Below are 27984 nucleotides of genomic sequence, written 5' to 3'. Positions count from 1 at the left end.
TATATAGTAGGATATATAATTTTTTTACCTTACTACAACATGTATATTTCAATGTCAGCCTCTGTAGTTAAATGTCATATACATTGAAGTATATTTTTTTGCGCGGGGATATGTGCCAAACTTTGGAAATCTGCGTGAAAAATCGCAAAACTATAGCAAAAATTTTTTTGTTGCCAAAATTCATGGAATATTGACGAGATCTGGTATTGTCTCGACAAAAACTTGTTTCAAATAATCGTTTGAAAAATTTGTTTGGGAAACCCGGAATTGATTTTTTTTGTTCTGCCGTCGAGATGTGGTGCAATTTCGAAAAATAGTTTTATGAAAAAAAATTTCGAAGTGTCAGAAAGTTGACTTAAAAATTTCGGGATAACACAAGATCTCGACGCTTCGTGCAAAAACTTCGTGACAAAACGAGAAAACAGAAAAGAATTGAAAATCCGAGTAAAAAATGTGTAACTTTGAAAATCCACGTAAAATAACTGCATAAAAAACCGCGTAAAAACGACCTCAGTGTACACGCGCTTTTACGGCACCGTCCTTTACGTACACCACCATGTGATTCGTATTTAACGTTGTCTCTTTCAAACACTATTCCTATCGTCGTTAGCCAAAGCGAACTTAATCGCATCATGTTCACGCTTAAACTGAACATATACTGAGCAACAGGTTTTGTTAAACTGTACTTCTAGTACGTTCCTATCCTACAGGTGCAATCGTTGTTTTAATGAGATTTTGGCCTCATTTGTAGTAGTAGTTCAAATTGTACAGAGTCCAGTTATCCTATATTCTCCTAGTCTCGAGTTTTGAATCTTCAATCCTAAGTCATAAGTTTGGAGTCAACAGTTTTGATTTTTACGGCTTGAATCTACTAAATTCTTGCGACTTGAGTTTTTATTCTTATGTAGCAAGTCTTAAGTATTGAGTTTTGCTTCAAGGATCACGAGTCATGAATTTTAAGTTTCAAGTCTTGAATCTTGAGTTTCGACTAAGTCGTGATTGAGTTTTGATTTGATGACACGCAAAGATTCAAGGAACTTGAGTCTCAAATCTTCAACCTTAAGTATTTACTATTGAGTTCAAAATTAAGGGTCCTAAATCTAGAGTCAAGAGTAGTTGAGTCTCCGATCATGGGTATTCAGTCATGAGTCTTCTGTATTACATTTTGGAGCTTAAGTTGAAACAAGGGAAATCTAAATCTTTAATCTTATGTGTCGACTACCAAATGGTATAATCAGAGTTTGGGGTCTTAAATATATAGTACCGAGTTTTTAGTCTTGAATTTGGAGTCTATAGTATTCAGATTGGAATCTTGAAAACTTTCAGTTTGATTCTTGAGTGCTGAGTCTTAAATAATAAATCTTAAATCATGAGTCATAAATCATAAACCATAAACCATAAATCGTTAATTGTGAATCACAAATCATAAATCGTCAGCCATAACTCATGAGTCATGAGCCATAAGTCACTAAGGAATTATAGAAACGGTTTGTTCCCGTTTGGCGAGTGGTTGTCAATAATTTATAGTTTTAAAATTCGTAAAATCGAAGATGAAGGCTTTCGGTTTGTGGATATTTATGATATTTGTGAATCGCTATACAATTTGTATTTTAGAGACGGGTTGGACAAGTAAGTTATTGAAATTAATGTCAATATTTGGATGTGTGGAAAAAGCATGTCAGTTTTATTCGTATACACGTCATTCGGGTATGTCTATGACATTACCTTCCCTCCTTTTTATTGATTATATTTCTAATGAATGCCAGATATTTCGCGTTAACCTTGGTAGAAGTAATGAATTCCGGCGGGTCTGGGTCATCTTGTCAAATTTGTTATTGACGGATGGAATGGTATTGAAATTGATATGAATAGTTAGCAACCAGTTTTACTTGCAATTTTAGCCTAAGGCGTGTATCGAAAATAAGCTATCCACATACATTTGTGTTGTACGCATGTATTTGTGCTGGTTTTTTTATGTTCAGATCACAGCATGCTGTGCGTTTGGCTGTCAGCTTTCGTTTGTTTACTTGTTTGTGCGGTTGAAATTTTGCGTTTTAAAAATTTTGCATATTGAAAAGGAAGTGAAAATAAAGGTTCTGGACCTGGTTCTGGAGAGAAGGGTATTACTATGCGAAAATTGGTTCATAATGCCAATGTTAAAACCATCATTAAAAAGTTTGGGAAACACTATTCTTTAGATGAGCTACCAGGAAGAGGCAAAAAACCCGGTTCTTCCAACCCGAAACTGGACCAGAAAGTGGTATCTCCAGTCATGAAGAACAAATCAATGTCAATACGTGGTTTGGCCAAAAAAGTAGGAACGAGTGTCAGAATGATCCAGCGTATCAAGAGGCGAAATCACCTGAAGACCTACAAAAAGCAGAAAATCTCGAAACAAAGTGTAGAACAGAATACGCGAGCAGCAACAAGGACCCGGAAATTGCATTCGCGTCTTTTACGGTGTCCGGATGCTTGCGATTTGATGGACGATGAGACTTATGTAAAGGAGGGCTCAAAAACCCTTCCAGGTCCACAATACTTTACTGTCGTCGTTGGGGAGGATGTGAGCGATGCGGACAGGTCTATTCAAAAGAGAAATTCGCTCGAAAGGTACTGGTACGGCAAGCAATATGTTCCTGTGGTTTGAAGTCAACCATTTTTTACACTGTCGGAACTATAAATGCAGAAATCTATCGACCTGAGTGTCTCCAGAAAACATTGCTGCCTTTATATAAGAAGGCACACCTCCACTGTTTTGGCCGGATTTAGCGTCCACTCTCAATTGGCTTGAGGAAAAGGGTATAAATTTCGTTGAGAAAAATATCAATCCACCAAATTGCCCTCAGCTTAGACCCATCGAACGTTACTGGGCAATCGTGAAGAGGGTCTTCAAGAAGACTGGTAAGGCAGCTGGGAACATGCAGGAGTTCAAAAAAATTTGGACTCAAGTGTCCAAAAAATGCAACACTTGTCCGGAACTTGATGAAGAGCGTTCGATCAAAAATTCGAAAATTCGTGAAGGAATAACCTAAATTTCATCCGGTCTTCATTATGCTCAAGTTTACCCTTGTACAATAAAGGATCAATTTTTAGTTTGAATAAAACATCGTTTTTTATCATAATTTGAAAGAAAAATTTGTGGATAGCTCATTTTCGATTGAGTGTTGAAATTTGTCAAACGTGAAACGTGTCACTTGAACCTATTAGTTCTGATTCCTGATTCTGGAATGTCGAAAACTCACTCAAGTAAACATGCTACATAATGGTTGCATGAAAGACACAACGAACTTGTTTCATGAATTTATTTCATATAAGTAACTGTTAAAAAAAACTCAAGTAACTGTCATTGATGTGTAATATTGTGTGCTACTTGGGCATATGCATAACTAAAATGTCGGGAAAAAATTCAATACTATTACAAAATTGCATTGCAATTTTGAAAAATGGTTCTTTCGATTCCCTTAGTACTGTTTCCAGACTTCGATGTTAAGTCGTTACTACACATCAGTTTTACGATAAAAAGCACGCCAGTGTGCACAGAAATCTAGAGATTGCTTTCCTGTACACCTCATGTGTAATATTGATGTATATTCAATCGCTTTGACCATGCACAGTGTGAAAATGTATGGAACTCTGATCAATCGGATTATTTTCTGAGTTATGTTTTATTACAAGCAGAGTAATTCAATTGGCAGAACAAATGCCCCGGATTGGAGAAGGTCGTGGGTTCGAATCCCGTTTCTGGAGAAAAAAAATTATCATAAGTTTTCAATTAATCTTTTTTTAAAACAGCCAGTTTTCAATGTCTCTTGAAATGTGATGAAAGTTAAATTAAGTTAATTGCAACTTTTACGACATAGCGAACAAATAAAAATTCTATCGGTAATCTATGCAAATAGTAATTTTGATGCATTTAGCGAAATTAGGAATTCTCCATTACTGCAATTGAATAGAAATAACATTCTTCTAGTGTTAAAACACGATATCGAACAATCTCAGCTCGTATTACTATTTTCAAAAGCGAATGAAGTCCCATTTCAAAATTATTCATTAACATCGATTACAGGATATTAAAATTTCTGGTTTCGTTTCAGTCACCCAACAAGATTCATCTGGATTCTATGCTTATAGTCTGTATTTTTGGATAAATGACTCGACATTCAATAGTTATTCACTGCATACTGTAAAAGTTTTTGGGTCTACGGCAGAGAAATGTGGCGAGAAGTTTTAAATTGACGTTTTGTAATTACTTACCCCGTTGGGAATTTCTTAGCAACACTTTTGACACTGAATGATTAGGCGATGAAGTTGTTTTTTCTTCACTACGGTAAACTCAAGCCGCGGTAAGTAAAATTAGAAGAAAAATCTAAGCGATTTTCATCTTCTTTCAATTAGGTAATAAATTTCGCTTGCTCCGGTGCAAGAGGCTAAATGACTAACGAACTTTTCCTAGTCCCGGCGCGTACCGTTTGGAATTCTGCTCACCTACTACTTTTTGATAGCACCCAATGCATACTTTGTTCATATCACTTTTCTTGAACGACCCTGTTCATACTTTTACTATCCTACCTACCTCCCTCCCTCTCCAACACGAAGAGTGATCTAAGAGAAGTTTTAAATGACTACTTCTTTCTCACTACCGTCATCAGCATTCATCGCGGAAGTATGAAACATTTTTATACCGTCGCCAACTTCCCTCGCCCTAGCATTATTATTTTATCATACGTCAACATTTGTTTCAGGACTTCCTTTCGGTTGTGTGTTGTGCCCCAGGGAGCAGCACACAGCACCGCACAGACTCATCTGGAGCGGAAAAATTGCTATCCATGTGTACGATATAAATTTCCGGAATTGCGATCCCTAAAATGGACCGTCTCTAGACGTGAGTCATAATGCGTACTTACCCGTAGCACCCGCTTCGGCAGACCCCGGTCATCCTCTTCGGTGATTTGTGTGCGATATGATGATTTCTCAAATACAGGTGGATTGTCGTTCACGTCCTTCACGTTAATCAGCACCGTCGTGTAGTTCTCCTTGAAGCTGTCCGATGCCGTTAACCGGAGCTCGTACTGGGGTTTCACGATGTCAAAGTTCGTTATGGAACGAGAAATGTAGATAAAAGATGACACGATAAATTGCTGAGAGCTACATTGCATGGATGGGGGTGGGGGGACTGTGACTGATATCAGCGCGTGACACTCTGTCAGAGTTCTGTGACAGCGGGAAGCGAGCTGGAACGGATCAGGAGCTATGTTTAACAAACTTCATTAAAGACAGTTTAAGCTTCTGCAGTGAGAGATAAGACGTTCGAATTAATGTTATTTCGAAAATTTGGTCCTGAATGAATCGAGCAGTAAAATTAGTTAGATAGCTTATCCTAGCTCAGTCAAAATCATATTATGCTGGATAGTTGTCAAAGCGTACCTATCATTAAAGTAACTAATTTGCTAGAAAGGGTGATTAGTGTAATTTAAATAGGAATTTTTGTTACATTGGCATTTCAATTTCATTTACAGTTGATCAAATTGGTTACACTGGAAAAATGACCTACGACTTTATCGATCAAGCCACGAAAGCTAACAGTGACTGATTTTCCATGGGTTAGGCCTTCAATTGATACCTAAAAACGATCATACATTTAGGTTTGGCGTCAGAGGATGTTCTAAGCTTCCTTTTTGAAAAAGATATAGAGTGAAAATTTGCAGTAAATTGAAGAGAAATGTATTCACAAATAGAGCTTGAAGCAAAACATTGCCCTTTTTCATTTTCAACAGTTGAGTCCTACTGGAGAACCTCATGAAGTTTTAATTTTATGCCGTAGCCTTCTCTAAGCGAAAGTCTAAACTGTACTGTTCTGTTGAGGAAGGATATCATATTCTCGATCCAGATAAAAGTTCCGGTTTCAGTGTTATGGATTATTTATCAGGTGTACGAAAGGAAATCATCATCTAGGTTTACTTTGTTAAAACTGCAAATGTAGGGAACTGTCACAATTGTTCTTTCTGACAACTGGTAACAATATTCATTTTTCATTAACTCAAGTTATTGAACGATTGGCGGACACAATTTATTTTCTGCTATCAATTGAAAAAGAAAAACGGTTGCCGAATCTTTTTGGAAGCTTACGACGAGCATGCTCTTAATGAAACACAGTGCAAAGAGTAGTATTTATGGAATTTTGACGTGAGAAATGAAGAGTGTGGTAGACCACCGAAAAAGCTTCTCTAACAATTGCAAGCATGAATCTGATGACCAAAACGCAACAACAACTTGCAGAACAATTAAATTTTCTACAGCAAACAGATAGAAAGAAACTCGAAAGACCACTTGTGAAATGTACTTCGCCTGGTACAAAAGAAAGTTTGTTTTGGCATTGAATTGTTTCTTCCAATAAAAACAAAGTTTATTTCGTGAATGCCAAGTGAAAAAGATCATATGTTGACCGCGGCAACCGCAAGGCCATTTTCTGAGATAAGCCTGTTGTCACGTTGTATGTGAAATGGTTAACGGTAAACGCAACCAACAATAATTGGCCGATTTGAGCCGTAAAAAAAGCAAAATCTTGACAGTACAATGCTTTTGTGATATTTGGCCTTTCTATTTCAACAGACTTCGCAGCCGATTCTTATGGTACAGAATCATTGCCTGGATATTACTACGATCCTACTGATATTAAGAATCTGTTCAAGTCAGGGCCCGAACATGCGACAACTGGCTTGTAAAACCGACGCCATATGCATTGAACCTGGGCTGATTTGAGCCGTTCTATACGCCAAAAACGCCCAGAATATGAAGCTGGCCAACGCAAGGTGATTTTTCTTGATGACAACGCACCGCCACATCGCACCAGAGCCACAAAAGAATTGTGGTTGAGTCGTACCACTATGAAGCTGTTGCCTAATCGGCTTACTCACCAGATCGGGTGCCATCAGATTATCACGTGTTTGTTATGAATGGGGCTCGCCATCAATGATAAAGGATCTTTCACTTTTTAGGAAATTTGAAAAAATTGATCGCTGTAAGGACACGAAAGATGATCATTTATTTTTGACGAGGTGTCCATAAATTGCCCAGTTTGAAGAATAAAGCTGTTTAAACTGTTTTTATGATAAATTGATGACCATAAAATTTCACAGAGTGGCAGTTGCTAAAAAATTATAGCACATCTAAAACTCCCCTCCAGTTTGCTTTCACATCTCATCCAAGTCAGTCGATAAAACAATACCGCTTACGTTCGGGACGGAAGAACCCAAGTACAGTATTGTGTAGGGAACAATGGAACGATCTCCAAATGAGTGAACCAAACGAACAAAAGCTACCGCCGCTACGAAAGAATACAATTATTGTTGACTTCAGGCAGTGCAAAATTCGACCTTCGATACGAGAACTTGAAGGTTTGCTTAAGGAGCAAATGCATCTTGACATTAAACGTGTGCACTATGTGGAGCACGAAAACATTAAGTACAACATCCCTGTGTATGTGGAAGATAGTGCTATAGAAGTGCGTGTGAATGATCTTCTCTCAAGCGTCATTGATCCTTATATTCGCAAAGCTATATCCCAATACGGAGAGATTCTCTCTATTGAAAAAGAAAAGTGGAACAACTTTTTCCCCGGTATTCTAAATGGTGTACGTTTGTTACGCATGCGCTTGAAGAAGGCTGACAAGAATCCCGTGCAAATCACTTGTTACCTAAGACAATCAGATGGCCACATGCCAATATTGCCATAAAGCTGTTCACTACGGTAAGCCATGTGATAAACTGGACAAGGAGACAACTACACCAAACAACAACGGTGCTTCCATCACACCAACCCCAAACAACCCAAGTACACCTCAGTTCGTGCTCGCATCTCATCCGACACAGTCGAAAATTGCTTTCGGTCGAGACGATAGAAACAAAGACAATACAGTGTAGTTAACAATAGAGTGTACGAAATGGGCAAATACGATTTAACATATCCTGAAACTTGGCCTACAAGGCCAAATTCAATTTATATAAAAAATTATTTTATCTAATAAAAACATAGCTTGTACGCAAATTGGCCTGAATAAAAAAAAATATAAAAAAAAAACCAAGTACACCTGTGACAGCCACCAACAACAATGAAGCATCCCTTTTAACGAAACCATCAGTATCCGTTATGGAACAAAGTACACCAGCTGCAGTTAGAAACATACCCAACGCCTGTGAAATAAGTAACGCCAATAGCAGTGATGCCAAACCAATGCACAGTGGTCCAGGAAGCAAAATTAGCATGAAACAATTGTTTATGCTTTTATTATTGGTCTCAGAGATTTGAAGTCTTAGGCACATTAGTTCCACTTAATAAACTGCGTGTTTCGGCCATAGTGGTTTTAGGGTGGTCCTAAAACAAACTATGAATTACAAAATTATTTCAAAATCTGGGTGAGATAGAACAATGCATCCTTCCACAATAATTTAGAATAATCAATTTAAGGCAACTTTGTCGAAGATATTGGTTGTGTATCTTTGACCGTTTTTAAATTAGAACGGTTAACATATCCTTAGTTAGGGTGCTTCTTAAAAATACAGTTTTTATTCAATAACTCTTTCATTTGAATTTTCTTAATAAAGTAATGTTCTAAGAAATTTAGGAGCCTAAAAAGACGCAACTTTTAGTGGAAGAAAATTTTTTTTATACTACCTGGTTCAATAGTTATGTAAGATTATAACAATAAAACACGCCTTTAAAAAAAAACGGTTTCTAAAAATGGCGCAGTCCGAAAAAAAATATTTTGATTGCATTTGATAGCTTGTACTTTTTTATATAATATGAGAAAAAATTGGAAAACAGTTATTTTTCTATCTCATTTAAATCAAAACTTCGTGCAAGTATTTTTGTACGTTATCATATAACATCTAGCTTAGTAATATACTAAGGAGTGTTAGAAAAAAGAATTGATAGTCTATTTTCATAACAAATATTTAAAATCTATTCTTTGGACATTTGTGGTACGTGTAGTAAGATGTACTTATTAAACTTTTTATCTTTCTCATAAAGAAAGGTTTTACAATCACTGTGAAAACTGATTTCTGAACAGAGGTCCGTAAAGTCGAATATCATATACCAATCAAAAGTGTTTGTGTTTGTCACATTTTTGCGCACGAATTTTTTTCGGAGATGGTTTAACTGATGTTTACAAACTCAGTTTCAATGGGGATCTCAGAGAAATCTCCTAATTTTCATTTCATTTATATGCAATTACATGGTGAAAAGCGTCAACAAATAAATTTCCTAGTGTTTTTTATAAGTTGTAATGCAAAGGAAGGAGATTTTCCTAAACTACTTAGTTAAATTAATTGGAACAATAAGTATATTAACTTAGGGGACGGGTATAGTGTGATGGGATAGTCGATGCCTTTCACGCAGCCCGCCTGGGTTCGATTCCCAAATCCGCACATAGGGTCAGAAAGATTTTCTGGTCCGAAGAGGTGAATAACCTAAGATGTTAAAGCCTCTATAATTGAAACAAAAAAAAAAAAAAAAGTATATTAACAATTATCATATCATATTACAATATTAGATGCCGCGTATTTGCTGGAAGGAAAACTTTGTTAGTATTTTTGTTTGTTTTGTTTTCCAGAGAAATGATGGGATCGGAAGTCATTAGAAGGCTTAAGAACAGATCTTCTAAGTTGACCTGTCTGTTGAATTTTCTTGTATTATTTTTCCTAAATCTTCGAATGCATTTGTTTCTCGTTTCTGCTGCTTCTTCTAAGAACATTCCAATTGGAAGAATTGCATATTGTACAATAGTCACTCCATGTACGAGTTATTTGTGTACAGTTGGTGACAAAGCGTACCAACCATATATATTCTGAAAGACACCACATCGATCTCCATTTGCTGTTAATTAGTGATAGTATAACATAAAATCTTTCCAACTAATCTTGATTCAGTTCTGTAATTTTAGCAACTATCTCTCTTCTTTCAAAAAAACCGCATCGCAACATTACCGCTGTTTCCTCCGCCTGGCCGAGGTTCACTGAGTCGTAGACCTTGCTCTTGATTATTTTTCTTTGAAATGTTCCACTTTGGTTTCTCCAAGCACAAACGCAACTCCATAGTGCGAATCAGGCGCGGCAACTATGGGGGGGGGCAAGGCACTTTTTGCTCCCCCCAAAAGATTTATTGGAGGGGCCATGCCCCCCAATATTTTGACAACTGGAATAAATATTAGAAAATTTGCTAGAGATATCTTATGATATAACACTGTTATCCCCTTAGTTGGTCTCCGTAATCCTTCATATTTCTTAAATAAATTACTAAAATTTTATAATAAATATACTACAATGTGAAATGTGCTATACTTTACCACTTTCGAATATTCGTTATTACTGGGAAAGTAGGGAAAATGTTCGTGATTTTTACTTGGTTGCTTTTTATTTGCTTGCGAATATACGCATGAAGCGGAGAGAGTCCGAATTGGTACTGAATTGCCAAAACTGATGAAACTGACATGAAGACAAAACGCAAAACTAACCTGACGCAACACTTGCTCAGTTCAGATAATCGTGCAGTTTTTTTTCAGAGTAAGGTTCATCTGAACTGTCCGGAAAACTCACACACACTACGATGAATGAACATCATTTGACAGATAACGGTGTTATTGTAAATTTAAGCATCGGTATATGTTAAACAAAAACGTTTTTTTCACCGCAGTCAATCTCAAACGAATGAACACGCTTTAACAATTCAGTAGTACTAAATAGTAGTGTTTTGCAAATAGCATTAACTTTACGTCTGTATAGCGGTTCAAGTTGAACTGTTTAAGTTTGCATTAAGCAGTTCAATTTGAACTGTTCTGCACTGACGAAACGTAAGGAAAAGTGAAAACGGTTATGTGCCCTAAGCACAAACTTAGGTTAACCCCTAAATGACTTGTTAAAATTGTTCAAATAAAATATTCTTCACTATCATGCTATATCATAACATACAAAAATACTTGCATGAAATTTTGATTTAAATGAGATAGAAAAATAACTGTTTTCCAATTTTTTCTCATATTATATAAAAAAGTACAAGCTATCAAATGCAATCAAAATATTTTTTTTCGGATTGCGCCATTTTTAAAAACCGTTTTTTAAAAAAGGCGTATTTTATTGTTAAAATCTTACATAACTATTGAACCAGGTAGTATAAAAAAAATCTTCTTCCACTAAAAGTTGCGTCTTTTTAGGCTCCTGAATTTCTTAAAACATTACTTTATTAAGAAAATTCAAATGAAAAAGTTATTGAATAAAAACTGTTTTTTTAAGAAGCACCCTAACTAAGGATATGTTAATCTTTCTAATTTAAAAACGGTTAAAGATACACAACCAATATCTTCGACAAAGTTGCCTTAAATTGATTATTCTAAATTATTGTGGAAGGATGCACTGTTCTATCTCACCCAGATTTTGAAATAATTTTTTAATCCATAGTTTGTTTTAGGACCACCCTAAACCACTATGGCCGAAACACGCAGTTTATTAAGTGGAACTAATGTGCCGAAGACTTCAAATCTCTGAGGCCAATAATAAAAGCGTAAACAATTGTTTCCTGCTAATTTTGCTTCCTGGACCACTGTGCAATGGACGGTAGCGTGAATAGCGAACCACTGCTCCCCTTTCATTCGCTAGATAACAGCAAAAGCGCCTCTCTTCCAAAGAAAACAAAAATACAAGATCCAGCAAACAAAATAAATATTATTTTGATTGTAAAACGGCCGCGTAAAGCAGAGTGCGGAAGAGTCAAATAAAAAAAAAACTAAAAATGTTTCGCTAAGTCAAATTTGAGCGAAATCAAACATGGGTAAGTAGTGCATTTCGGCGGTCAAGATTTGATAGTTTTTTGATTTAAAATATCACTGCTTGGAAATAGTAAGGATATTTTCGAAACATATTTTTTTATGCAATTTGTTTTATAAATATTATGAGTTTAGATTACCCCACGGTGTATTGATTTCGAAAGTTTCGTGGTGGTCGAAACTGCACTCATGGAATTGTGTTGTCTGATTGAAAAGTAAAGGTGCACCAGCTAACAGATTGCAAAAGGATTATCACTGGGCTCAAACGTCATATTTTGGGTGAGATTCAAAATTGAAAACGCGCATTCTAACTCCGGACAATAAAACAAGAGCGCGAGTGCACTTCGGATACGTGTTTGTCCATGGTGATGCGGAATCGAGTAGATTTTGGGTGTTGATAAGTAACTGTTGCTGACAATACATGCCGAAAAACATATTGAGTGCTCGATAATGGACTGAAACTAGTACGAGTATTTCGAAGCTGATCCTGGAGGCTTTTATCAACTTACAACAGAAAAATTCATGGACCCAAGAATAGCTTATGAAGATTAACATTGCTGCAAAACTATTATTCCACATGGAAGCCAAATTTGTACATCCACTTTGATAATCCGCAATAAAAATACCCAAAGCGTTGCAAACCCCCAAATTAACCGTGTGCTTAAACGTTTCATGGAACGAAAAAACGTGGATCGAGAGCCTCAAGATAAGGGTCGTAGTCGGTTGTTATGACCGCAAGCTGAACCAGAAGGTGCTGAGAACCGTCAGAGCAAACCCTGTACTATCAGATTATGAAACCGCACAAAAATACGCTGCTGCTCGCAGAATTCGTTTGCGAGCAGAATATCGTTCTTATTGAGCCAGCAGGCAACCAAACAAAACGTTGAAGCAAAGTTTCGTCACCAAAACTAGAGCTCGGAAATTGTACCAGCTGGCTTTGACGAAACCCTAAGGATACCTGCTCAACGACGATGAAACCGTAAATCAAATAAACATAGATTTTCCATTGTACGGAGACACTAACAGCGCTTCTAGTGAGAAACGGTTGTACTTTTTTCCATTAGCAACTGTGGTTGTGTTGAATGCGCAGGCAACTTTGTACATGCATTTTAGGAGCATTTAAGCACCTATTTTACACCAGACGGCGCTGTGGAAAACTTAAGAAAAAGTGCCAAGGAAGTTGACTCATGGATGCTGCGTTTGATGGGAACAATCAAGACGAAAGTGCGAATTTTCATTAGAAACGAAGCGCAGTGATGTGTATTGATATTTTTTCCTTAAAGTACAGTGAATTACCTTTGTTTTGATATATTACCCTATTTGTAAAAGAACAATTATTTTTCCAAGAAAGTAATTTTGCAGCCCAGTAGAAAAAAAAACGGATCTCATGACGCAATAGAAGGACGCGAATGTGTAGCAAATATTGCAGAATCAAACTGATCTTTCGGTATGTACTGTGACAAGAAAAAGTAAACTGTACCGAACCGTAATGATAAACAGAATGTGATGGTTGAAACCCTGGCTCGCAAGTTGTATCGCGGATATATGACGAAGCTGCCCTGTGGGATAATGGACGATGAAACTTATGTGTTGGTAGACTTTAAGCAGCTTCCCGGAATATATTTATATAATTATCATGCAACGGAATGGCGTAGAGAGCAACTTTTCCAGAAAAATATTTGGCTCGGCAGGAAATATGATGCTGTGGTCGATCATCACAATCGGGACAGTAAATTAGGAAATATATCGTAAAGAATGCCTAAAGAAGTGATTCTTACCATTCCTACGCAGCCATGATACCTCCTTACTATTTTAATTTGATTTGACATCTTGTCACTACGTCCATGATGTTTTGAAATGCTATAAAGTCCATATTGTAACCGGAGATGCGATTTATCGAGCGGTGTAGGGCTCTCGTGAAGGGGCGAACTTTCTCAACATAAACAGCAAGCTACTACTATAGAGAAATTTCGAAAATCTTGAACAACAGCAGCTTAATCGGTTGCGGAGAAGTCTGAGCAGACTCTAACGGCTGAAGTAATCTGAAAAGTTCGTACTTTCAGCATGCAGTCTAGTTTAGTAGGTGTAATTAGTTTTAAGATGAAACATAATGAACGATTACATTAATCACTGATTAAACTAATAGCAAATTTGCTACATTCCAAATTTAATCTGTCCAGATTTTGTCGGGAACAATTAAATTGTGCAAAACTTTTGCTGGAGTTGAAAGCTCTGATTTAGGAGATGCATCTGGGGCATTCCACGCAAAATCAGCAACCCAAATTTTTTTTTTCATATAACTATTTTTTCGGTAAAGAACCTCGACACGTATTTTTTATTTCAATATGGTACGTGGAATTTTCGAGATATGATTTTTTGAAATTTCGGGTTTACACCAAAGAGTCTTTTTTCAACAGGCTATACTGCAAAATGGTAGCGGATCACTTCGCCGAAAAACATTTCGCCGAACGCCATTTTGCCGAAAGGGTCATTTCGCCGAAAGGGTAGTTTCGAATACATTATATTATTATTTTTTGTGTTATTATGCCTTCTGTATAACTGATGTGGCCCAGCCACATAACGAAGTCAATTGCTTTGATGCTTAGTGGCTAATAGTCAACAGGTTTCCTTGGGAACTCCGCTCTGAAGCTAATGAATCAATCTTTATTCAAGAGTACAAGAATCAATATTTATTTAAGAAGTACAATTGTAGGTCAACGAAACGGGCGTTAACGTATTATCATTCATTTGTTTTTATTTTAAATCGATTCCAATTAGAATATTAAGACAATTCCAGAATAGGCGAAATGACCCTTTCGACGAAATGGCTTTCGGCGAAATGACCCATTCGACGAAATGTCATTCGGCGAAATAACCCTTTCGGCGAAATGACTTTCGGCGAAACGGCTTTCGGTGAAATGGCTCTCGGCGAAATGACCCTGATCCCTGCAAAATCTAACAAAGATACAAAAAAATCGTCCAAGACACACAGATAAAAATATTTTGTGAATTTACATCTATTTTCATGCACATATTTGGAGCAGGTAATCAAACATAAAATTACTTTACAATTCTGTACGTTTCAATATAATTTAATCGCAAAATAAGCGTTAATTGAAAGATACAGTAATATTCATTGAAAATTCAATGCAATTCAATTTGGTTTTGCATCGATAAAGGTTTTCAATCAAAATTTCGATTCAACCCATGTCTATTCCATGTTACTATTGATTTACATCTCGTGTAAATTTCATTATTTCTTTCTGTGCATAAAATGTGCGTTTTTTCCTTAGCTTTGAAATAACCGATTCCGTAAGATAACCTTTAAGGTTAGTTTCATGAAAAAAGTTAAAAATTATTTAAAAATAAAAAAAATCAATTTTGGGCCTAATTTTTTTTTCTGTTTTTTAATTGAAAAAAGAAGCTTTAGGGGCCTAACTAAATCTTAGCAGTGGAAAACTTATACTTTCGGAGCAGTGATTTTTTTTCAATGTCAACATGCACGCGCAGAGCGTACCGCAGTACAACTCGCTCGGATACGGGCTTAACTTGTCGACACATGTCGCGCCACTGATCGAATCCTGACTTTGACAGTTTATTGTTAGCAACGCTTCAGTTAAGATGTGTGTTTACTGTAAAATATGAATATATATGATTTCAATATAAAGACATCGTAAGTTTGATAAAACGATTAGTTTTCACTTTTTGTTCTTGGAATCGCAATAATCCTTTTTTCCCACGAGATTCCCTACTTTCGTAACAAAATATCTTGATGTATTCATCGATCGATGTATTGTTCGTAAGACAGCGCTTACGAATACTCCAGTTTTTTGGCACAACAGTTAAAAGTCTCATTTTCTCGGATTTAGTTGCATCTAAATTAGGCCCAAGTTTGAAATTTTTTATTTGTTTATTAAATTTTAATATTTTTCATTAAATCAACTTTAAATGTTGTTTTGTGGAGTCGCTTATATAAAAGCTAAGGAAAAGACGCACATTTCATGTCTTGGACGAATTTGCCCCATCTATAGCATTATTCCTAAGTATGCATCCTGGAGGCATTTTATGTGGATTAGTCTCGCCACTAAATTCCAGATATTCTGTTTTGGACTGCCTTATTAAAGCTTTTGCTCCAGTTCAGTCATCGACACGGAGAAACATCTAGAGTTGGCCCTAAACTGATTCTCAAACCTAGCTGGGTAGTGAGGGAGAAGGCCTTTTTCTTTAGAAATCGAATACTAACAGTATAGACATTGCATTTCGATGCAAAGAAAAAATAGTGGAAACTTTACGTCTGCTTAGCGGTTCAAATAGAATTGCCGAGTTTTGAATTAAGCAGTTCAATTTGAACTGCTATGCACTGACGAATCAAAGACGAAACTAAAATATACCAACCTATTTTTATTGATTCAATTTATCAACTCTACAATATGATAAATCTAATACTGATGTCTAGAAAAAATAAAATAATTCATTCGTGTAAGTTTCGTATGTTATACAAATGAGGTGCAGATCTGATCAGTTTTGTTGTAGCTGTTTTGATGTTGATAGGTTCTAACCTTCTGTTATTCCACTACTCGGAACATTTTCCTCTATTGGATGAACATAAGAGTTAGGTTGAGAGTTCAATAAATGGATTATTGGCCGATGAAATGATGATTAACAATTGACAATCGATTATTTAATCCAAACTCTTAGAGGGAGAAATAGGAATTGAAATAAAGGGTTCGATAGGAATTTTTTAATATATTCGATATGCACTGAACATTAACGTACCTTTTTAAGTTTTTCGTAATCAAGCGATTTCGCTACGTACAGAGCTCCGGTGGTGTTGTGGATCGTGAAAACTCCACCTATGTTACCGCTTGTGATCTTGTATCGAATACCAGGCGCTGAAATGGCAAAGAAGAAATAATAACCTCAGTAGAGTTCTTTAAATTTTTTTTATGATGTTTTTAGAAAAGTGGCCCGGGTTGGCGGTTCAATGCATAGGACCCTGGTCTTGAAAATCACTTATCGTATGTTCGAGGAAGGTTTCTTAGTGTGCAAAGGCCAAAATTCACAAAAGGAATGAGAGACTTCGACTTTGGCTAGAAAAGTTTAATATGTCAGAAATATTTTAATTGAACAAGCTTTAAGGTTGATTAGTCATGGTTTTTGTTGGTGGTTTGCGCTATCTGCAGGTCCATTAATTAGGCGACCGTTGCTGCAAAGGTAATGAATGACAATTAGGCGCATTTTGGTGCAATTAGAAACCATGCGACCACGGATACCGCACGTTTCATTAGCATCAGGCCGGAACCGGGAATGGCAACCCCGGTAGTGATTCTTTTCCAGCCACGCAGAGAGAGAGAGAGGGATGTTGAGAGCTTGGAACTCAGAACGGGGGGTGTCGTCGGGTGACTTTTATGAGCCGTGGTTGTTAAATATGGTTGGGAAAGCTTTGCGGTTGAAATATGACCGCAAGTCCGGAATGGTCTTGTCCAGTGGTTTAAGTTGCTACCGTGGTAATGTGACCAGTGTTTCATTCGTGTCGTAAATTAACTTTACCACCATTACCGCTGCCGTTACCCGCTGAGTGCTGCTTTTGTGCAGGTCATGCGCCGCATGGTGTTAAGTGAAATCTGTGCCGGTGAGGGAATTATGTAGTGACGGTAATTATGTCACCCCTGGAGCAGGTGAAAATTACATTCAAATGCGCCAACATTCATACCCATTTGTCTTTGTTTAACTGTTGTAGCAATTCTAAATTGAATTTTCGTTACGCGTTTGAAGCACGCTTCATTTGTTTGTATTTTGGGTATTTTGGGAATTATCGACATGCATGTGACGCATCACAAATACAATCGGATCTGTATAGCAGCTAGTAGCGTCAACGTGATGTCCAAGTTTGGGTCCCCCTCCCCCTTTGATCGCCACTGGAATTATTCAATTCATGTATTCTCAAATCTCACTCTTTCGACATATCAATACAGTTTTACAGCTGAATTCAATTTTTTTCTGGAAAATTCAGTGCGGTTCACTAATTACCTGGCATCGCAAATGTTTTGGGTTACACATTATTATTTATTTATGTTCCGCTTTCGGTGAATCAAAGTTGATTCACAACCTCACTCGGTAGCGCACAACCATCACGGTGGAACTGTGATTACATAACAGGTGATTTCTGAACCCGTTCTATCGGATAGAGTGCTTGATAGTAGACTGATACGTTGTTGCGTTCCGTGATGGTATGCTCTGCCACTGCGGTTGCGATATGTGCTTGCTTCGAGAGTACAGTCGTCTGTAATGCATTACAGCTGGTGTGTTTACTACAGTCGAAGCAAATATTATTTACCACACAATTTTACTATTACGGTTTTGATGCTGCAGCAAATAGGCTTTACGCTTCGAAATATGAGAGATCGGTTAAATTGAAGCTAGTTGGAAAATTAAACAACTTTGTATCAATTTCCTATGCGGGTCTTCACTGATCAATATTATCTATTACTGTCTGCCGAAGAGCATTAGGTTTGTATTTCGTCTCTTGCATAGACCAAGTCAGGGATCGTGAAGCATTTTAATGCATCTTTTAAAATAAATAAAATTAGCATATGAAGCTATCCCTTGTCGTATCCCCCCTGGACCAAGTAGATTGCTTTACAGCGAACAAAAAAATTTTCCAAGTCTTGCTAATAACAAAGCAACGATAATTTGATTTAATTGACCCCAATGACTCCAACAAGTTATAGCAGTATTTGCAATGAAGGTGCTTTGTAATAAGGGAAGCAGGCATACTTTATTAGTACAATATAAATATTATCATTTTAAGCTTTTAAGCAATATTTTACTTGCTCAAGATGTGGAACCCAATAACTTTGGGCTTTTAGTGATATCTACTAGCGTTATGTTATGAACATTTGCTTCGCATTCTCTTCTCCCAGTATAAACTATATCAGTTTTGTGGTTAGGTTTTCTGCAAGTAATGAGCTATGCAGCGATGCTTACGAATCAGGCTAATTTTGCATAAGGTCATTTGGCCGAGGAGCGTTTCACATAAAGGATCGTTTTGTTGAATACCATTTTGCCGAAAACGTAATCTTGCGAATCACACAATAGTCTTAAAATTGAATTAAACTTATTCGTATTGGCATTCCAATCCATTTTGTTGACCTAAATCTTCACATATAAAATTAACACTCCAAATACCAAGCCTCAAAAAAGGTTGGAACGGTAACTTCGAGCTGTCATAGCTCAGCTGTTTTTGAACGAATCTCAATAAATTTTACACCCTCGAATTTTGTGAAGTTCGTAGATTGATTTAAAAACATTGTAGCAGACGATTTGTAGAGGAAAACCAATGAAAATTTGAATTTTCCCCTTCCAGGTTTTTTTCACGCGCCCAATATGCCCTATCTGCTTTCCAATTTTCTTTCCTTTGGCATAATCGTCGCATAGCAAATATTGAATACTTCAACTTTACCGAGTCATAACTTTGTTGTTAGTCAACCGATTTTGTTCACCATTGGAAAGGTACTACTTTCAGAAATAAAATGCACTGAAAAAACCCGAAAAATAGGGTTGTCTACACAAAGTTATAATGAAAACTGTAGATAGATGTCCTCAGAAAAGGTGAGACTTTTCACAATGATCGTAAATATCTCAAAATTCAAAGCAATAACCTATGTATTTTTACACATCATTCGATTGCTAGTGATATCAGCTACAATTTTCGCCCAACTATCATTCTTGCACTTAAAACAAAACCTTAAAAAATCGATGAATCTATAAATATATATGACTTTTTCACTTTTTTCACATGTTTGTATATAACTCAAAAAATAAAGCGATGACATGTATTCTACTCCAAAATATTGGAATCATTGCCAGAAACAATGTATTGATGAACAAAATTATATATCCGTTCAAAGAATCTCAAGAAATTTATTACAAATTCTGGGAATTTCTATTATTGGGAAAATTTTGCCAAAAAAAATCAAAACAAAATTTTAAATTATTCAATTATATTATATATTAATTATATTATATTTTTTTATTATTTCAGTTGGAAATTATTTTATAAACAAAATTTACAAAAAAAAAACTGGAACTTGGATTTCACTGAAATCTTAAAAATTTTGGAAAATATACCTAAACTCTAAAAATAATTATATTTTTGTATTGCACAAAAGATTTGAACAATTTTTATGCACATCCCAAACACAATTGATAACTACCTAAATTCTGATTTTGTTTTCGGCTTTTCGTAGAATCTCAAAAAAATCGGTAGAAGATCGGAAATTTCAAAGTTTTAAAATTGCCATCCGTGTTGATTTCATAGAGATGTAATAAAATAAGTTTTGTGATAATACAAAAATTTTAAATAATTTCAATGGCTTTATACAATAAGGAATAGAACGTAAAAATATAAGAATTTTATATACTAACACATGGCAAAAAAAACAACTACAAAAAACTACAACTGTTTGGCTAAATTTTCCCAATAATAAAAATTCTTTGTATTTGTACCAAATTTCTTGAGATTTTTTGAACGGATATTTAATTTTGTTTCTGGCAATGATTCCAATATATTGGAGTAGAAAAATGTACATGTAATCGCTTTAATTTTTGAGTTATATACAAACATGTGAAAAAAAGTGAAAAAATCATATATATATATTTATAAATTAATCGATTTTTTAAGGTTTTCTTTTGATAGTGCAAGAATGGTAGTTTGGGCGAAAATTGTAGCTGGTATCACTAGCCATCGAATGATTTGTAAAAATATATAGGTCATCGCTTTGAATTTCGCGATATTTACGCTCATTGTGAAAAGTCTCACCTTTTCTGAGAACATCTATCTACAGTTTTCATTATAACTTTGTGTAGACAACCCTACTTTTCGCTTTTTTCAGTGCATTTTATTTCTGAAAGTAGTACCTTTCCACTGGTGAACAAAATCGGTTGGCTAACAACAAAGTTATGACTCGGTAAAGTTGAAGTTCTCATTATCATATTCGCGATGCAGGGTCCGCATGAATGCAGATAGGGCATATTTCGAGCTTGAAAAACAACTTGGAACGGGAAAAATCAGATTCTCATTAGTTTTTCCTGAGCGATCGTCAATAATGACATACTTAAAATAATCTACAAATTTCACAAAATTCGAGGGTGTCAAATTTATCGAAATTGGTCAAGTAACATCTGAGCTATGATAGCTCAAAATTACCGTTCCAACTTTTTTTAAGGCTTGGTGCTCCACGTAACTTTTTTAGGCTTGGTATTAGGAGTGTTAAATCATTCTTTTTGACGTGAATGCGTCTTACTTTACTATGGGGGGCATTCAAAATTTACCCTCTGGGAGAGTGATAAAGTTTTGATCGTGAATATTTATTGTTGTATCGAACGAAACAACGTAATTTTTGCTACATACCATCGAAAATATTATCAGCAATTTAGATTAAAATTTCCAGCTGTATAAACCAATGTCTCGAAATTAAAGTTCTCTAGAATGTTTGATAAGTGCATAAGGTAAAAATTTGAGGCTTCATTCATTCTTACCTGCGTAGTTTTCGAATCAGAATCCATGTCCAGAATCCAATTACAGGGTTCAGTTCTGAAATTCGGCTTCCAAATCCAATACCTAATTTGTTTTCGTTTCCAGAATCCAGATCTTAAATTCAGTTCCTTGCAGAACTTGATTATTAGCCTGGATTTTGTAACCGAAATTTGGAACTGAGATCAGGAATTAGGAATTAAATTTCGGAAACGAATATATATGCAAAAATTTTGATGATTTTTTAAGTAATCCTTTAATACTGGAACGGAATTCTGTACGTAAAATTCAGCTCCAGATCAGTATCCAGGTCAAAAGTTCAGTGTTAGGGTTCAGGTTCAGAGGCGAATCAAAATCCTGGTCTCAAATTTAGTTTCGAAACACAGGTTCGGGGTGTTCAGTTCAATCAGTTCATTTCCCGAATTCAAGTTCAGAATTCAGAGCCAGAAAAATTACAAATTCGAGATTCAGATTCTTTAACAACAAGGAAACTGAACCATCCATTTTATTCGCATTCACGGCATCCGGTAATGTCTCCTCTCATTACCCACCTTTTTTCATTAAGAGATTTTGGTACCTTGTTGGTAACCAGTTTGTGAAATGTGCATCTTGCCGACTCATTTATTATTTTTTACGTTTTGCCTACAGCTCATCACAATCCTGAATGATTAAAATCTGTTAAATTTGTTTCGTTCTTTTTGCACGTCAGGATAGACATTGCATTTAGGTGTAAACAAGTGTTTTGCAAAAAGCATTAACTTTACATCTGCCCAGCGGATTATGTTCATCCGTGGGGTTGCATTAGCAATTCATTATAATCTGCTGATGCACTGATGATTCGAAGACGAAACGTAAAAATATAACATATTTCCTTGATTTTTTTTCTGAAGCAGTGCCCTCATGATTGAACTTTTCAGATTGATCATTTAGGTTTTGGTACCTCGTTTGTGCTAAAGTGCACATGACTGTTTTTGACGTTTCACCTTGCGCTCTTCAGGGCATTAGCAGATTATGGTACACTGCTAACGCCACCTCGCAGATGTTAATGTCCTGATGAGCCGAATGCGAAACTTAGGAAGAGGTTTAGACTTAGACTTAGACTTAGACTTAGACTTAGACTTAGACTTAGACTTAGACTTAGACTTATACTTAGACTTAGACTTAGACTTAGACTTAGACTTAGACTTAGACTTAGACTTAGACTTAGACTTAGACTTAGACTTAGACTTAGACTTAGACTTAGACTTAGACTTAGACTTAGACTTAGACTTAGACTTAGACTTAGACTTAGACTTAGACTTAGACTTAGACTTAGACTTAGACTTAGACTTAGACTTAGACTTAGACTTAGACTTAGACTTAGACTTAGACTTAGACTTAGACTTAGACTTAGACTTAGACTTAGACTTAGACTTAGACTTAGACTTAGACTTAGACTTAGACTTAGACTTAGACTTAGACTTAGACTTAGACTTAGACTTAGACTTAGACTTAGACTTAGACTTAGACTTAGACTTAGACTTAGACTTAGACTTAGACTTAGACTTAGACTTAGACTTAGATTTAAGATTGGGATTGGGATTGGGATTGGGATTGGGATTGGGATTGGGATTGGGATTGGGATTGGGATTGGGATTGGGATTGGGATTGGGATTGGGATTGGGATTGGGATTGGGATTGGGATTGGGATTGGGATTGGGATTGGGATTGGGATTGGGATTGGGATTGGGATTGGGATTGGGATTGGGATTGGGATTGGGATTGGGATTGGGATTGGGATTGGGATTGGGATTGGGATTGGGATTGGGATTGGGATTGGGATTGGGATTGGGATTGGGATTGGGATTGGGATTGGGATTGGGATTGGGATTGGGATTGGGATTGGGATTGGGATTGGGATTGGGATTGGGATTGGGATTGGGATTGGGATTGGGATTGGGATTGGGATTGGGATTGGGATTGGGATTGGGATTGGGATTGGGATTGGGATTGGGATTGGGATTGGGATTGGGATTGGGATTGGGATTGGGATTGGGATTGGGATTGGGATTGGGATTGGGATTGGGATTGGGATTGGGATTGGGATTGGGATTGGGATTGGGATTGGGATTGGGATTGGGATTGGGATTGGGATTGGGATTGGGATTGGGATTGGGATTGGGATTGGGATTGGGATTGGGATTGGGATTGGGATTGGGATTGGGATTGGGATTGGGATTGGGATTGGGATTGGGATTGGGATTGGGATTGGGATTGGGATTGGGATTGGGATTGGGATTGGGATTGGGATTGGGATTGGGATTGGGATTGGGATTGGGATTGGAATTGGGAGTTGTAAAAACATATAATTATAACAGTTTATGTCTGAGTTTAGTAGCAGGTATAGATTCACTTTCTAAAGAACGATTGAAAATATGAAAAGAACTAAGTATTTTTGTTATCTTCTCCAGTACCAAATAGTAATTCACTGCATGAGAGAACGTGGATTAATTTCACTATAGATTAAAAAACTGTTGAAATAAGAAATTACTGGAAATTCACTAGACAACTAGTAAATATATTTTCCATTACCGTAATTATTTTTGAATTGTGATTCTGGCATCAGGTTATATGAATGCTATAACCCAATGCATGAATTCGTGTTATTTTTAATATAAAAATTCAGGTCACGAAATAACGCTACCGAACCCACTGTGCATTACTCACACCACCATTAAAATACGAAATATCAGCGCGTAAGCAATATAAAAAATGATGAAATTCACATGAAACTTTTTCAAATTTCGGTTCTTCTGGCCTACGTTATTTGATTTAGAGTTGCCGAAATTTTGCTTCAAATACTATTTGTGAGATCCAAAATCATCCCCGTGGAACGGAACAGCAATCGTTTATACATTTCAAAAATCAATTACGGCTCGCAAAGAAAAATTTCAAAAGATTACTTAGTTGTGATAAATCTGATTGAGAAAAGTTATTTTGGTTTTTCGAAATTCTGTTATTAAGAAACTTTCAATAATTGGTCAAAAATCCTACGCACGCAATACGCTACATTTCACGTTAACTTTAACAAATCCCCTGTCATTGATTTTAACGACAGCTTTTTTTGTAACCGCACTTCAATTAGAAAAAAAAAACCAACAGAATTGTATTTGAAAATGGCGAAAATAACAAAACCCTCTCCGAAATCCAACAGTAGTCAAACTCGACGATGGGAACGGATTCGCTTCAGTTGCTTTCCATACGGAGCTGCAGTAATAAGAGAACTGCCTCATCCGTGCCCCGGTGGTGGAGGAAATCCGGCAAAACGACACAAAGCATCCGAACCCTATCACAAAGTCGTCATAAGCTCTGTCACATATTGGGTGCCTGTTCATGAGATTGAGCGAATGGTTGAACACGGTGGAGACGTCCGGTAGTTCAGTTTTGGAAGGAACACTGTCTGACAACATGGAAATCCACTCAATCTAGAAAACAAACGGATAAGAATCCGTTGAACGTGTGATTGTGGTGGTGGAGGAGGCGGAGAAAAGCTCCTTGGCTCTATCGTAGGTACTGTGGCAGAAGCTATCCGATTGAATGGAAATAATGGGCAAGGCAAGCACGGTGATGATAGCAATAGGAGTTAAAAAAAAATACATGTATAAAGAACTGAAAAGGCATTCGAGTTACGGTTTGTGTTCACCGGTGAATAAGAAATGGAACACGTAGTTTTTTTTTAATGCTGGAAAATGAGGAGAATGAAGGAATATTTTTGAATTGCACCAAAGAATAACATCATTGTTCTGCTCAAGCCGGAGTGTGGATGGAAAATAAGTTGAGGAAGTTTCACTCTTTTCTCTGCTGTATGTAATATATAGCAAAGTATCGAATCGTGGGACAAACGAAGGGATAATGAATGGGGCCGGGTTACCGCGATAAGGAAACGACATGAAAACGCAGCTTTTCCATTATTTTTTTTATGTGGCGCATTTTTCTGTCTCACGCTTTTTCTTCACCGCTGTCAGGGCATTGTTATGAGCAGCGAACAATGCATGTCGAAATCAGAGGAAATGAATTGGGATCCGACGGTACGAGATATTGCACTGTCCGGTACTGCGGTTTAGCATTTCAATTGCTTGCACATTTCGAGCCGTAATTTCAGCGGACCGCCAACAGGAAAATGCACTTTGCGGCACCCGCGAAAGGTATGACATGTCACTTTCAAATTAAAATCCTTTCAGTTCGACGTTTCCAGTGCGATGTTGGTGGTATTGCTAACTACAGTAAAAAAGGATTTGTTGTTAAGTGTCATTTCCTGTTAAAGAAGCGAATTAAAAATCTGTGTGAAGTACGCAGTTCATAATTGAAGGATTCGGGAATATAGCAGCGAATATAACAGTTCGGCTGAAAAGTTCGTATCGTTTAATAGAAACACACATTTTTACCTTTTTTTATATATATAAAAAATAGGTATAGAATTCGCTCAAACTTTCGAAAAATTTTCCGAGGCCCGGAGGGCCGAATGTCATATACCAATCGATTCAGCTCGACGAACTGAGCAAATGTCTGTGTGTGTGTGTGTGTGTGTGTATGTGTGTGTGTGTGTCTGTATGTGTGTTGTCAACTAAGAGGTCGAGATCTCAGAGATGGCTGGACCGATTTTGATCAAACTAGTCGCAAATGAAAGGTCTCCCCGTCACCCAGAACGCTATTGAATGGTTTTGAGATCGGATGTTTACTTTTTGAGTTATACGAAGTTTTATGTCAAAATTTTCTGTTTTTTGACAGTATCTGTCACATTTGACCTTGAAAACAGAATATGTTTCCAGACTTACATTTCGCTCGGTAATACCTATCCAACAAGCCATAGATTGTAAAAATCCGTCCATTTTTAACGGAGATATCGATATTTTTGTGTAAGCCTTATTCCAGTAGAAGGAATTTTGAGCGCTGTATGAAAAAGCAATGCTTGGGAGCAACATGAAACACGATTTTTTATACTGTTACATATAATTGTTTCTAAGTACCAAAAAGACTGTGTACAGCATCCTTTTTTATGACAATTTGCCTCGGACCAATTTTAGCACGGTTCATTTTTGGCAACATAATCTTTCGAATATGGCATATGTAAACCAGATGATACCCCAGCATTATCGAGTTGGAAGTAATTCCATAATTATATTGATTTAAACTATTTACAGCAATAAATGCTGGATGAACATGACTTCCATATACCATACGACTCAGTTCGTCGAGATCAGCAAATGCGTGTGTGACAAATAATTTCACTCAATTTTCTCGGAGATGGTTAAACCGTTTTCTACAAATTCAGATTCATATGAAAAGTCGTATACTCCCAAACAAGGTTCCTGAATTACGTTTGGATCCGACTTCTGATTGCGGAACCACAGGATGATATGTGAAACGTAATTGAAATAATGCAATTATTTTTTCTCGTAGATGGCTGAACCGATCTAAGATTCAAATGAAATCTAAGAATCATCTATGATTCAAATGAGAGGTCTTAAAATCCTATAAAACCTCTTACTTTTTAGTCAGACCCGACTTCTGGTTTAGAAAATGCAGGGTGATTAGTATAAAAATGTCCATTTCACATAAATTAATCAGGTTTATCGGGTTTGCAGATTTGGATAGTCGATTACCAAATAAATTTATTTCAGTTTGAGCGGTATTCGTTTTTGGATTCGGAATGTACCCCCAAATTTTAATTCGCACTACAATTTCTCAAAGATGTCTACACACTGCTCAGGTGAATTTAACTGATTTCGGCTACACCGATCTTAGAACTCCGGATCCAGTTTCGAATCGTTTCTTAAAGTTTAATCATTTTTTCAAAAAGGCCAAATCGAACTTCAAAAACAAAAATTCAAATTAAAGGACTTAAGGTCCCATACAAAATTGGTGAATTTTATCCGATTCTGGAATTACAGATGATGAATTTTTAAAATTCATACCGATATAGAAGATGTAAATTGTTTGGTGTATTAATTTATGACCATTCGAATCATTTTGGGTTATGCTAGTTCCTGAATACCAGCTCTGGAAGTACCATAAATAATGACGAAAAACTCTAAAGTGGAACTTACTTCGACATCTCATGGAATGTTCAATCGAATGTCACACGTTAAGATTGAAATTCGATGCGATTTGCAGATTCGAAATTACAGGATAATGAGTGATTAAAATCTCAATTTGCCGTTTGAAACGACGATAGTTAAAATAATGTCATGAGAACTAAAACACCTAAGAATATCCATACAAAAAGCACATGCGGATTGATAAAAAAAAGGTATCATCTCACTGCTAGGTGGATTAATCACGTTTTTTGCAGAAATTCGTTTTACCTTTTTTTATATGTATAAAAAATAGGTGTAGAATTCGCTCAAACTTTCGAAAAATTTTCCGAGGCCCGGAGGCGAACTGGCAAATGTCTGTGTGTGTGTATGTATGTGTGTGTGTCTGCATGTGTGTTGTCTACTAAGAGGTCGAGATCTCAGAGATGGCTGGACCGATTTTGATCAAACTAGTCGCAAATGAAAGGTCTCCTCGTCACCCAGAACGCTATTGAATGGTTTTGAGATCGGATGTTTACTTTTTGAGTTATACGAAGTTTTATGTCAAAATTTTCAGTTTT

The 27984-nt window shown here is 36.5% G+C and overlaps 1 protein-coding gene across 5 annotated transcripts in view; it reads right to left on the bottom strand.

Moving 5' to 3' along the window:
* Positions 1 to 27984, bottom strand: part of LOC131431109 (neural-cadherin-like) — a 1211689-nt gene that overhangs the window by 69902 nt on the left and 1113803 nt on the right. For all 5 annotated transcript variants that reach the window (XM_058596616.1, XM_058596615.1, XM_058596617.1 and 2 more), the window contains 2 exons: positions 16592 to 16707; positions 4905 to 5069 (listed from right to left, as the gene is read on the bottom strand). In XM_058596616.1, the coding sequence (XP_058452599.1) occupies positions 4905 to 5069; positions 16592 to 16707 (281 nt within the window). The remainder of the gene's footprint in view (positions 1 to 4904; positions 5070 to 16591; positions 16708 to 27984) is intronic.

The sequence above is a fragment of the Malaya genurostris genome, chromosome 2, assembly GCF_030247185.1.
Source record: "Malaya genurostris strain Urasoe2022 chromosome 2, Malgen_1.1, whole genome shotgun sequence".
NCBI classification, from domain to species: Eukaryota; Metazoa; Arthropoda; class Insecta; order Diptera; family Culicidae; genus Malaya; species Malaya genurostris.
Note: the sequence above shows the minus strand (reverse complement) of the source record. Positions and strands in the feature narration are given on the sequence as shown.